Source organism: Dendrobates tinctorius, unplaced genomic scaffold, assembly GCF_039654945.1.
Source record: "Dendrobates tinctorius isolate UK_male_01 unplaced genomic scaffold, ASM3965494v1 ptg000138l, whole genome shotgun sequence".
Taxonomy (NCBI): Eukaryota; Metazoa; Chordata; class Amphibia; order Anura; family Dendrobatidae; genus Dendrobates; species Dendrobates tinctorius.
The window spans coordinates 28,326,100-28,338,967 of NW_027361806.1; the positions used below are offsets into that span (position 1 = coordinate 28,326,100).

The following is a 12,868-nucleotide window of genomic DNA, read 5'->3' on the forward strand; positions in this document are numbered from 1 at the left end:
CTGTACATTATATGCTAATATGCAGGCCGCCAGTCAAATCTCCAACTTGTCCTGCAAAAATGTGTCCTTAAGGCTGCAGCGCTTGCAAAAAGAGGAGGAAAAAATTAAAATGCAAAAATGAAAAGTGTCCCAGTCGTGGAAGAGTTAATGGTCAGGGCCACGCGGAGGACAGGTAGACCCGCAGCTACCTGTACAATATCCCCAAACTGAGCTGCAGTGATGGTGGACAGGATGAGCGCACCAATGTGAATGGTCATAGTCTACAAAACCTACAAGAAGCAAAATAAACATAAACCTGCTGCAACTAAATAAATAAAAAGCAAAAGTGCGTGTAAATAATAGAGTTCCCAGTAATACTGTTTATGATCAAAAATAGCATAAAAGCCGTCCAACCGTCGACAAGGTGACCCTGATCGGGACGGTCCTACACTGTGTAATGTTAAAACCTTACCAGGTGTCAGAGTTGACCTCAGTGTGTGAATAAGGGTCGACAAAAGGACCGAGTCCCAACCAGTGGACACCAGTCAGGGGAAGCTGTTAATTGTTATTTCCAGCTTTAACCAGAAAAAATCACAAATTCATGGAGATTGGAAAAGACTAGGTGTACGTAAAAATCCCCTTAAAAAACAATTTTATTAATGATCATAAAAACACACCTTCCCAGTGACGTTGAAAAAATGTCAAAAAATAAACCTAGTATAAGGTGCTGCATAGCCCTACATTAAGGCCTAACTGATACCTTCCTATCCGTGGAGGTTGGCACCCTAATAGTACGATATTGGCGCCCCCACTCAACGAGGACTCTCCCTCACTTCCCTAGTGATCCCTAGTATCACAGAGGGGAAAACAATTTCCAAGATAGAACAGTAATGAAAAGATCAGAATGCCCTAGGACTAATGCAGACCAAACAGATAATACAGCAATAAAAACATTTACCACATCATGATATCGTGTGACCCACAAAGATAGCAGCTATTCTCACTTGGAGAGATAAACATCCTCAAATACAATCAGCAATTAATAAAAAGGTCACTTATCATGTCTCATGGAGGACCCTCAACGCGTTTCCCCGCCGTAGCGGTTCATCAGGAGGAATAGTCCTATCAAAGATATTGTTGCTGCTTCATGCCTGATATCTTCAATAATAGTGGCACCAGAAGTCTAGGAAACCGGATTTAAATAACCGGTGTGATTGTTTTGCATACCACCCACTATCCGGCAGTCCAATCGGTGTGAAGATGTAAATTACTGAGAGCCAGGTGTGCAGCACAAAAATATGTCATATACCTGAGAGCCCGCCGCTACATTCAAAATTCAAAGCGGAAGAAGGGGTCATTGGCGTGCGTTCCACCGTGGGGCGTATCCAATATGGCGCCCATACTTCCGGTCGCGCAACCCCCTCAGCGGGTCGTAGCCTCCGGAACCATCCTGTGCGGGCAGAGCGGAGGGGAATCAAAGATGGCGCCGGCACTTCCGGTCACATGTTTCCCCTTAACTCCCGGATACGCCCATAGTAACCAGCAATGGGCGCATCATCAATGTGGGCCGGACCTTACGATCACATGTTTTCTCCCTACCTAATGATTTAAACAGAGCACATCACATGATATCGCCAGGAAATAAAGAGTCTGCCCGCAATACAATGTCCCACAGATTTATCACAGTAAGGATGACCCCAATAAATCTAGTAGTACCAATGTCCTCATATTCGGCATAATGCTGCACATCAAAAATTCAAGGAATGTAGAAAAATAAAAATATGCATATTGCTATGCGATGAATCAAATCAGCCATACAATGTGGTCCATGCCATACAGGCATCATCCAATATGCCAGACATATAGAACCCCTTATCATAACCCCCTATAACAGAAAAAGGGCAAGTTCAGCCAACCAGAGAATCAAAAGATCATAAAAAACAGGCATATGAGATGCATTCATTCATCCCATTAGGGAAGACCGATTGCAGTCTGAACATCCATTCACACTCCCGTCTCAGAATTAAATTGTCCAGATTACCTCCCCTAGCCCTTGGTTTGATTAATTCTATCATATTAAAAGTGATGTCACCCATTCGACCCTGATGTATACCATTAATATGTCTGGCGACAGGGGTATCACGTTTATTTCTGATATCCCCCAGGTGTTCACCCACCCTCACCCTTAATTCTCTAGTGGTTTTTCCCACATAATCCAATGGGCAGGTACACGTGGCCTTGTAGACCAGACCTGTTGATTTACAGTTTCCAAAATCCCTCAGATAAAAGGTCTTACCATTGTGTGAACTCATAAAAGTTTTACATTGAAGCATATATTTGCATTTAGTACAGTCCCCACACTTGAAGAAGCCCAAAGGTTTTCTATCTAACCATGTACCCGTTCCCTTGGGTCTTTGGTAGAGGCTGTGCACAAGCCGATCCCCTATAGATCTCCCTTTTCTATATGTAATAGAGGGTTTCGATGGTACCAGCCCCTTCAAGTTCGGGTCCGCTAAGAGTATCCCCCAGTGCTTTTTAAGAACATGGTACACCCTGTCAGACTGGCCATCATACGTGCCAATAAGTCTGACACCAGTGTCCCTGACAGTATCTTCTTTTTTTGACTGGAGGAGAGAGGGCCTATCCGCTATGAATGCTTCATGCCATGGCCCATTCAAGAAACGTGGGGGATAACCCCTGTTTCTAAATCTATTATATAGGTCATTGGCTTGTTTTCTATAGACACTCAACTCCGTGCAGTTCCTTCGAACCCTAAGGAACTGCCCTTTGGGTATCCCCCTCCTCAAAGGTTCCGGGTGATGGCTTGTCCATCTCAACAGACTATTTGTTGCAGTAGGCTTCCGATAGGTACACGTACTAATCCTTCCATCAACATTCTTTGAAATCGTCAAATCCAGGAAGTTAATACTTGTGGTGTGACACTCTGAGGTAAATCTAAGTCCCACTATATTCTTGTTGATACATTCAATGAAACGAAGAAAATCTGACTCAGGGCCAGACCAGAATATCAGAATATCATCGATATATCTGGCCCATAGATTGATAAACGGAGTCCACCACTCCTCTTCCCCCCAAAAAATGTGGGTTTCCTCCCACCAGCCCAGGAAGATATTAGCATACGTGGGGGCACAGGGGCTCCCCATCGCAGTCCCCCTGAGCTGGTGGAAGTACTTACAATCGAAGAGGAAGTAATTCCTGGTGAGGACAAATCCCAACAATTTTTTAATGAAACAATTGTGTGTCTGACATTCGACTGCTCTCATTTGTAGAAAATGGGTAACCGCCTTCAAGCCCCACTCATGTGGAATACAACTATACAGTGCCTCCACATCGATAGACGCCAGCAGGGTGTTTTCCTCCAGAACAACACCCTCCAGCAGGTTCAACAAATGTGATGTGTCACGTATATAGGACGGTAATGTGGTCACAAATGGTCTTAGGACTTTATCCAGATATACACCACTATTCTGAGTGAGCGAGTCTATTCCAGAAACTATTGGGCGACCTTTAAGTGGTTCAAACCCCTTATGAACCTTTGGTAATGCATAAAAAGTTGCTATTGTGGGAGAATTCGGAAATAAAAACCGAAATTCATTATCCGAAATCACCCTATTCTCTTATGCTTCACTTAGAATGGATAATAACTCATTTTTGTATCCAGATGTTGGATTATCCCGTAGAACCTCATATGTGTCCTCGTGATTCAGGAGCGCATAGCACATTGCCCTATATTTATTATGATCCAGAAGCACCAGGTTACCCCCCTTATCCGAGGCTTTAATAATTATTCTGGCATTTTTTTCAAGTCCCTCAAGAGCCAACTCTTCAGAACGGGAAAGATTAGATGGATGACTGATTTATACTTGAAATTTTACGGAGATCCTCCTCCACCATCTTGGTAAAAATATCAATGCTCAAAGCCTCATTATTAGGTGGCATCCTGGTGCTCCTATTTTTCAGGGTAGTGAAGGGGCCCAAACCCCGTGGTTGCTCATTCTCCCTTAGGAGACTAGTCAGAGCTTCCAGGCCCTCTATGTCTTCTTCAACTAAACCCAATTGGAGACACTGTTCACGATCATGCTGCTTAAAGAAAAGTTTCCATTTCAGATTACGACAAAATAAGTTCAGATCTTTGACCCAATTAAAGCAGTTAAATGCACCAGTTGGTACAAAGTTAAGACCCTTCTGCAACACACAATATTCATCTTTAGACAGTTCATATGATGACAAATTGATAATTTGCCCCTGGTCAATTACATTTTTCTCCTCAGGTCGTATCCTACTGTTGGACCTCTGTCCAAAAAAGATTGTGATACAGAGGATAATGATCCCGAGGAGGAATGTTGTACCCCCCTTCCTCCCCCCATATCCCTTTGTCTGTGCTGAATCATGAGGACACATATGAGGTTCTACGGGATAATCCAACATCTGGATACAAAAATGAGTTATTATCCATTCTAAGTGAAGCAAAAGAGAATAGGGTGATTTCGGATAATGAATTTCGGTTTTTATTTCCGAATTCTCCCACAATAGCAACTTTTTATGCATTACCAAAGGTTCATAAGGGGTTTGAACCACTTAAAGGTCGCCCAATAGTTTCTGGAATAGACTCGCTCACTCAGAATAGTGGTGTATATCTGGATAAAGTCCTAAGACCATTTGTGACCACATTACCGTCCTATATACGTGACACATCACATTTGTTGAACCTGCTGGAGGGTGTTGTTCTGGAGGAAAACACCCTGCTGGCGTCTATCGATGTGGAGGCACTGTATAGTTGTATTCCACATGAGTGGGGCTTGAAGGCGGTTACCCATTTTCTACAAATGAGAGCAGTCGAATGTCAGACACACAATTGTTTCATTAAAAAATTGTTGGGATTTGTCCTCACCAGGAATTACTTCCTCTTCGATTGTAAGTACTTCCACCAGCTCAGGGGGACTGCGATGGGGAGCCCCTGTGCCCCCACGTATGCTAATATCTTCCTGGGCTGGTGGGAGGAAACCCACATTTTTGGGGGGGAAGAGGAGTGGTGGACTCCGTTTATCAATCTATGGGCCAGATATATCGATGATATTCTGATATTCTGGTCTGGCCCTGAGTCAGATTTTCTTCGTTTCATTGAATGTATCAACAAGAATATAGTGGGACTTAGATTTACCTCAGAGTGTCACACCACAAGTATTAACTTCCTGGATTTGACGATTTCAAAGAATGTTGATGGAAGGATTAGTACGTGTACCTATCGGAAGCCTACTGCAACAAATAGTCTGTTGAGATGGACAAGCCATCACCCGGAACCTTTGAGGAGGGGGATACCCAAAGGGCAGTTCCTTAGGGTTCGAAGGAACTGCACGGAGTTGAGTGTCTATAGAAAACAAGCCAATGACCTATATAATAGATTTAGAAACAGGGGTTATCCCCCACGTTTCTTGAATGGGCCATGGCATGAAGCATTCATAGCGGATAGGCCCTCTCTCCTCCAGTCAAAAAAAGAAGATACTGTCAGGGACACTGGTGTCAGACTTATTGGCACGTATGATGGCCAGTCTGACAGGGTGTACCATGTTCTTAAAAAGCACTGGGGGATACTCTTAGCGGACCCGAACTTGAAGGGGCTGGTACCATCGAAACCCTCTATTACATATAGAAAAGGGAGATCTATAGGGGATCGGCTTGTGCACAGCCTCTACCAAAGACCCAAGGGAACGGGTACATGGTTAGATAGAAAACCTTTGGGCTTCTTCAAGTGTGGGGACTGTACTAAATGCAAATATATGCTTCAATGTAAAACTTTTATGAGTTCACACAATGGTAAGACCTTTTATCTGAGGGATTTTGGAAACTGTAAATCAACAGGTCTGGTCTACAAGGCCACGTGTACCTGCCCATTGGATTATGTGGGAAAAACCACTAGAGAATTAAGGGTGAGGGTGGGTGAACACCTGGGGGATATCAGAAATAAACGTGATACCCCTGTCGCCAGACATATTAATGGTATACATCAGGGTCGAATGGGTGACATCACCTTTAATATGATAGAATTAATCAAACCAAGGGCTAGGGGAGGTAATCTGGACAATCTAATTCTGAGACGGGAGTGTGAATGGATGTTCAGACTGCAATCGGTCTTCCCTAATGGGATGAATGAATGCATCTCATATGCCTGTTTTCTATGATCTTTTGATTCTCTGGTTGGTTGAACTTGCCCTTTCTCTGTTATAGGGGGTTATGATAAGGGGTTCTATATGTCTGGCATATTGGATGATGCCTGTATGGCATGGACCACATTGTATGGCTGATTTGATTCATCGCATAGCAATATGCATATTTTTATTTTTCTACATTCCTTGAATTTCTGATGTGCAGCATTATGCCGAATATGAGGACATTGGTACTACTAGATTTATTGGGGTCATCCTTACTGTGATAAATCTGTGGGACATTGTATTGCGGGCAGACTCTTTATTTCCTGGCGATATCATGTGATGTGCTCTGTTTAAATCATTAGGTAGGGAGAAAACATGTGATCGTAAGGTCCGGCCCACATTGATGATGCGCCCATTGCTGGTTACTATGGGCGTATCCGGGAGTTAAGGGGAAACATGTGACCGGAAGTGCCGGCGCCATCTTTGATTCCCCTCCGCTCTGCCCGCACAGGATGGTTCCGGAGGCTACGACCCGCTGAGGGGGTTGCGCGACCGGAAGTATGGGCGCCATATTGGATACGCCCCACGGTGGAACGCACGCCAATGACCCCTTCTTCCGCTTTGAATTTTGAATGTAGCGGCGGGCTCTCAGGTATATGACATATTTTTGTGCTGCACACCTGGCTCTCAGTAATTTACATCTTCACACCGATTGGACTGCCGGATAGTGGGTGGTATGCAAAATAATCACACCGGTTATTTAAATCCGGTTTCCTAGACTTCTGGTGCCACTATTATTGAAGATATCAGGCATGAAGCAGCAACAATATCTTTGATAGGACTATTCCTCCTGATGAACCGCTACGGCGGGGAAACGCGTTGAGGGTCCTCCATGAGACATGATAAGTGACCTTTTTATTAATTGCTGATTGTATCTGAGGATGTTTATCTCTCCAAGTGAGAATAGCTGCTATCTTTGTGGGTCACACGATATCATGATGTGGTAAATGTTTTTATTGCTGTATTATCTGTTTGGTCTGCATTAGTCCTAGGGCATTCTGATCTTTTCATTACTGTTCTATCTTGGAAATTGTTTTCCCCTCTGTGATACTAGGGATCACTAGGGAAGTGAGGGAGAGTCCTCGTTGAGTGGGGGCGCCAATATCGTACTATTAGGGTGCCAACCTCCACGGATAGGAAGGTATCAGTTAGGCCTTAATGTAGGGCTATGCAGCACCTTATACTAGGTTTATTTTTTGACATTTTTTCAACGTCACTGGGAAGGTGTGTTTTTATGATCATTAATAAAATTGTTTTTTAAGGGGATTTTTATGTACACCTTATTTCCAGCTTTCCAGCTCAGGAGAGGGAGGCCACACCCCGGCTTGCACAGAATGCAAAAATAACACACAAAATTTGAGCTTGGTTTGATCTGGTCTACATACAGCACATAAACGCATATTCACATTGGCCATAAGGTGCACAAAACCTACAAAAGACATCGACAAGGTGACCCCTGATCGTGATTTGTCACCTTGTCGACGGTGGGTCGGCTTTTATGCTATTTTTGATCAAAAACAGTATTACTGGGAACTCTGTGTTATCTTAATGCATTTTTGCTTTTTACTTATTTAGTTACAGCAGGTTTATGTTTATTTTGCTTCTTGTAGGTTTTGTGCACTTTATGGCCAATGCGAGCATCCGTTTACGTGCTGCATGTATATTAACTTAAATCAAGCTCAGTGTTTGTGTTTTGTTTCTTGTGAAGAGCCATAGCCTGCAGATCACACAGGGAGCACACTGCAGTAATCCGGCACTTGCCCGACATTAGACCGGATTCTGTGATCCCTAAAAATAACAGGCCGATGCCACGTTTATCTCTGCCGGATGCCAATCCATCAAACTTTTCTCTTTTATTTTTAGGTGAAACAATTCTGGAACAATTAACTATTGTAAAAGAGGAACGAATCCAACTGGAGAAATCCCGAGAGGAGATAATAAAACGGATGAGATATCTGCTGGAGCAGCACAAACTCAGACGCCAGCAAGGTACTGATCCACAAGTGATAGTGATCAGGTGCCAGCAGGGTACCGATCCGAATGTAATAGTGATGAGGCGCCAGGAAGGAAATCATACATGTGTGATAGTGATCAGATGCCAGCAAAGTACCAATCCGTACAGGAAAGTGATCAGGTGACAGGAAGGTATCAATCTGTATGGGATAGTGATCAAGTGCCAGAACGGTACCTGACTGTATGTGATAGTGATCAGGTGCCAGCAAGGTACTGATCTGTATGTAATAGTGATCAGGTTCCAGGAAAGTATCGATCTGAATGCCATAGACGGAGTGATCAGACATTGCTGTGTCTTCTGCACCTGTTGTAATATTGTTTCAGCAGATTTATAAGTCATTCATACAATGTAAACGAGGAAGTAACAACTGAGCGGCAGCAGAGGGGTCATTAGTTTTGCTTTTCTTCCTACAGCCAGAGATTCCTGGAAAAAGAAGTATTTTGAAACAAAGAAAGAGACGGCGACATTAGAGGAGAAACTGAACAAGCTGATAAAGGAAACCAACGCGCACTACCAGAGGCTCCTGACCCAGCTGGCAGCGCGAGACAGTAAAAAACGTGCAAAGCACCCAACACTCGCTGCCAACCCAAAGGTATATATAGGGAACAAGACAACATTAATGTACCCCAGTATATAGAGGGGCAAAAGAAACATCACCCCCTGCTGGCTAGTGAGGGGAAATCCTAATATAGGATCACACACAATGCTCCTTCTGAATACAGGGAGCTCCCCCCAGTGGTGGCTGCAGACAGGATCTTATCATGTATCGCTGTATACAGGGAGCTCCCCCTAGTGGTGGCTGCAGACAGGATCTTATCATGTATCTCTGTATACAGTGAGCTCCCCCTAGTGGTGACTGCAGACAGAATCTTATCAAGTATCTCTGTATACAGGGAGTTCCCCCTAGTGGTGGCTGCAGACAGGATCTTATCATGTATCTCTGTATATAGGGAGCTCCCCCTAGTGGGGACTGCAGACATGATCTTATCATGTATCTCTGTATATAGGGACCTCCCCCTTGTGGTGGCTGCAGACAGGATCTTATCATGTATCTCTGTATACAGGGAGCTCCCCCTAGTGGTGGCTGCAGACAGGATCTTATCATGTATCTCTGTATACAGGGAGCTCCCCCTAGTGGTGGCTGCAGACATGATGTTATCATGTATCTCTGTATACAGGGAGCTCCCCCTAGTGGGGACTGCAGACAGGATCTTATCATGTGTGTCTGTGTACAGGGCGCTCCCCCTAGTGGTGGCAGCAGACAGGATCTTATCATGTATCTTTGTATACAGGGAGCTCCCCCTAGTGGTGGCTGCAGACAGGATCTTATCATGTGTGTCTGTGTACAGGGCGCTCCCCCTAGTGGTGGCAGCAGACAGGATCTTATCATGTATCTTTGTATACAGGGAGCTCCCCCTAGTGGTGGCTGTAGACAGGATCTTATCGTGTATCTCTGTATACAGGGAGCTCCCACTAGTGGTGGCTGCAGACAGGATCTTATCATGTATCTCTGTATACAGGGAGCTCCCACTAGTGGTGGCTGCAGACAGGATCTTATCATGTATCTCTGTATACAGGGAGCTCCCCCTAGTGGTGGCTGCAGACAGGATCTTATCATGTATCTCTGTATACAGGGAGCTCCCCCTAGTTGAGGCTGCAGACAGGATCTTATCATGTATCTCTGTATACAGGGAGCTCCCACTAGTGGGGACTGCAGACAGGATCTCATCATGTATCTCTGTATACAGGGAGCTCCCCCTAGTGGGGACTGCAGACAGGATCTTATCATGTCTCTGTATACAGGGCGCTCCCCCTAGTGGAGGCTGCAGACAGGATCTTATCATGTTTCTCTGTATACAGGGAGCTCCCACTAGTGGGGACTGCAGACAGGATCTCATCATGTATCTCTGTATACAGGGAGCTCCCCCTAGTGGGGACTGCAGACAGGATCTTATCATGTGTCTCTGTATACAGGGCGCTCCCCCTAGTGGTGGCTGCAGACAGAATCTTATCATGTATCTCTGTATACAGGGAGCTCCCCCTAGTGGTGGCTGCAGACAGGATCTTATCATGTATCTCTGTATACAGGGAGCTCCCACTAGTGGGGACTGCAGACAGGATCTCATCATGTATCTCTGTATACAGGGAGCTCCCCCTAGTGGGGACTGCAGACAGGATCTTATCATGTGTCTCTGTATACAGGGCGCTCCCCCTAGTGGTGGCTGCAGGCAGGATTTTATCATGTATTTCTGTATACAGGGAGCTCCCCCTAGTGGGGACTGCAGACAGGATCTCATCATGTATCTCTGTATACAGGGAGCTCCCCCTAGTGGGGTCTGCAGACAGGATCTTATCATGTATCTCTATATACAGGGAGATCCCCCTAGTGGTGGCTGCAGACAGGATCTTATCATGTATCTCTGTATACAGGGATCTCCCCCTAGTGGTGGCTGCAGACAGGATCTTATCATGTATCTCTGTATACAGGGAGCTCCCCCTAGTGGGGACCTGCAGAGAGGATCTTATCATGTATCTCTGTACACAGGGAGCTCCCCCTAGTGGTGGCTGCAGACAGGATCTTATCATGTATCTCTGCCAAGGGTTTGGAGATGTAATTGCTATAACAATACAGTGGAATGTAAACGTTTGTGCACCCCTGGTCAAAATTACTGTTATTGTGAACAGTTAAGCAAGTTGAAGATGAAATGATCTCTAAAAGGCCTAAAGTTACAGATGACACACTTACTTTGTATTTTAGACAAATATATGTATAATTTTCTTACCTTTTCACATTTTAAAAATTCTGAAAAGGAAAATGGGCCAATGTAAAAGTTTGCGCACGCTGCATGATTAGTAGCTTGTAGCTCCCCCTTTTGCAAGTATCAGCTTGTAAAGGCTTTTTGTAGCAAGCCAAGAGTCTTTCTCTTCTTGTCTGAGGGATTTTCCTCCGTTCTTCCTTGGAGAATTCCTCCAGTTCTGTGAGATTCTCCTGAAGCCTCTCGCTTCCTCTGCTATTTTGAGATCTAGCCACAGATTATCAATGATGTTGAGATCAGGGGACTGTGAGGGCCATTGTGAAACCTTCATCTTGCACCTTTTGAGGTCGTCTATTGTGGATTGTGACGTGTGTTTAGGATCATTCTCCATGTGTAGAAGCCGTCCTCATCCTCTTCCTCTTCCTCTTTTCACCTTCAGGTTTTTACAGATGGTATTATGTTTGCAGCAAGGATTTGTGAAAATTTCATAAAATCCATTCTTCCCTCCCCTCATGAAATGTTCCCTGTGTCATTAGTTGCAACACAACCCCAAAGCATGATTGATCCACCCCCATGCTTAATGGTTGGCGAGATGTTCTTTATTGAAATTCTGTGCCCTTTTTTCTCCACACAAACCTTTTATCATTGTGGCCATGGTTCTATTTTATCCTCATCGATCCACATGACTTGTTTCCAAAATGCCTCAGTCTTGTTTAGATGTTATTTTGTATACTTCTGACCCTTTATGGTGAGGATGTAGGAGAGGTTTTGTTCTGATGACTCCTCCATGAAGGACGTATTTGTGCCAGTGTCTCTGAACACTAGAACAAAGTACCACAACTCCAGAGTCTGCTAAATCTTTCTGAGGGTCTATTGCAGTCAAGCGGGAGTTCTGAATACACTCTTCTAGAAATCCTAGCAGCTCTCGCTGACATTTTGCTTGGTCTTCCAGACTTTATCTTGACCTTCACTGTTCCTGGTTATGGCTATTTCTTAATTACATTTTGAACTGAGGCAACTTGAAAACACTTTTCTCTCTTCTTACAGCCTTCTCCTGCTTTGTGGGCCTCCACGATTTTCAGAGTGCCCGGCAGCCCATGTCTGCTGGATTTTGGCACAAGGTTACAGGAGGCTGTTTTTTTTCCTAATGATGATAGTGAACAAGCGATAACCCTAACAGGCTAATTAAGGGCTGAAACCCTGGTCAAAGTTATCTGTGCACACAAATCTCCCAGGGTGCCCAAACTTTAGCATCGGCCCATTTCCTTTTTTGTACTTTTTAAAATGAAAGAAAAAAAAATTTTTTTTTTTTGCTTAAAATACAAATGAAATGTGTCATCTGTAAGTTTAGGCCTTTTAGAGATCATTTCATCTTTAAGTTGCTTAAGGCTGCGTTCACACGTAGCATTTTTTCTGCGCTTTCGTGGCGTTTTAAACGCTCGACTTTGCCGTGAAAACGCAAAAAAGCATCCCATGCAATCCTATGGGAATCCGAAATGCTGTGCTAATGCTGCGGATTTTCCCGCAGCAGAATCACATTGCAGAAAAATACACAGCATGTTCATTAATTTGCGGAATCGCGGCAATTCCGCCCACATAGGATTGCATTGTTCTGCTTACTTTCCGCATGTGGCTGTGCCCACGATGCGAAAAGTAAGCAGAACATTTGCAGATGGTACCCACGGTCCGGAGGAGAGGAGACTGTCCGCCGGGCTCTGGGTACCATATCCCTGTAAAAAATAGAATACAAATAAAAAATCGTCATACTCTCACCTTCCGGCGTCCCGTGCAGCGTCCCCGATCATCGCGATGCTCCCGGCAGGTCACATTCCCAGTGATGATTTACGACAATGACCTTTGATGATGTCGCGGTCCCGCAAAACCATAGC

The 12,868-nt window shown here is 44.5% G+C and overlaps 1 protein-coding gene across 1 annotated transcript in view; it reads left to right on the plus strand.

The window, feature by feature from the left end:
- Positions 1–12,868, plus strand: part of LOC141048844 (spermatogenesis-associated protein 1-like) — a 53,918-nt gene that overhangs the window by 31,559 nt on the left and 9,491 nt on the right. The window contains 2 exon segments of the mRNA XM_073544915.1: positions 8,073–8,198; positions 8,637–8,815. Coding sequence (XP_073401016.1) covers positions 8,073–8,198; positions 8,637–8,815 — 305 coding nt within the window.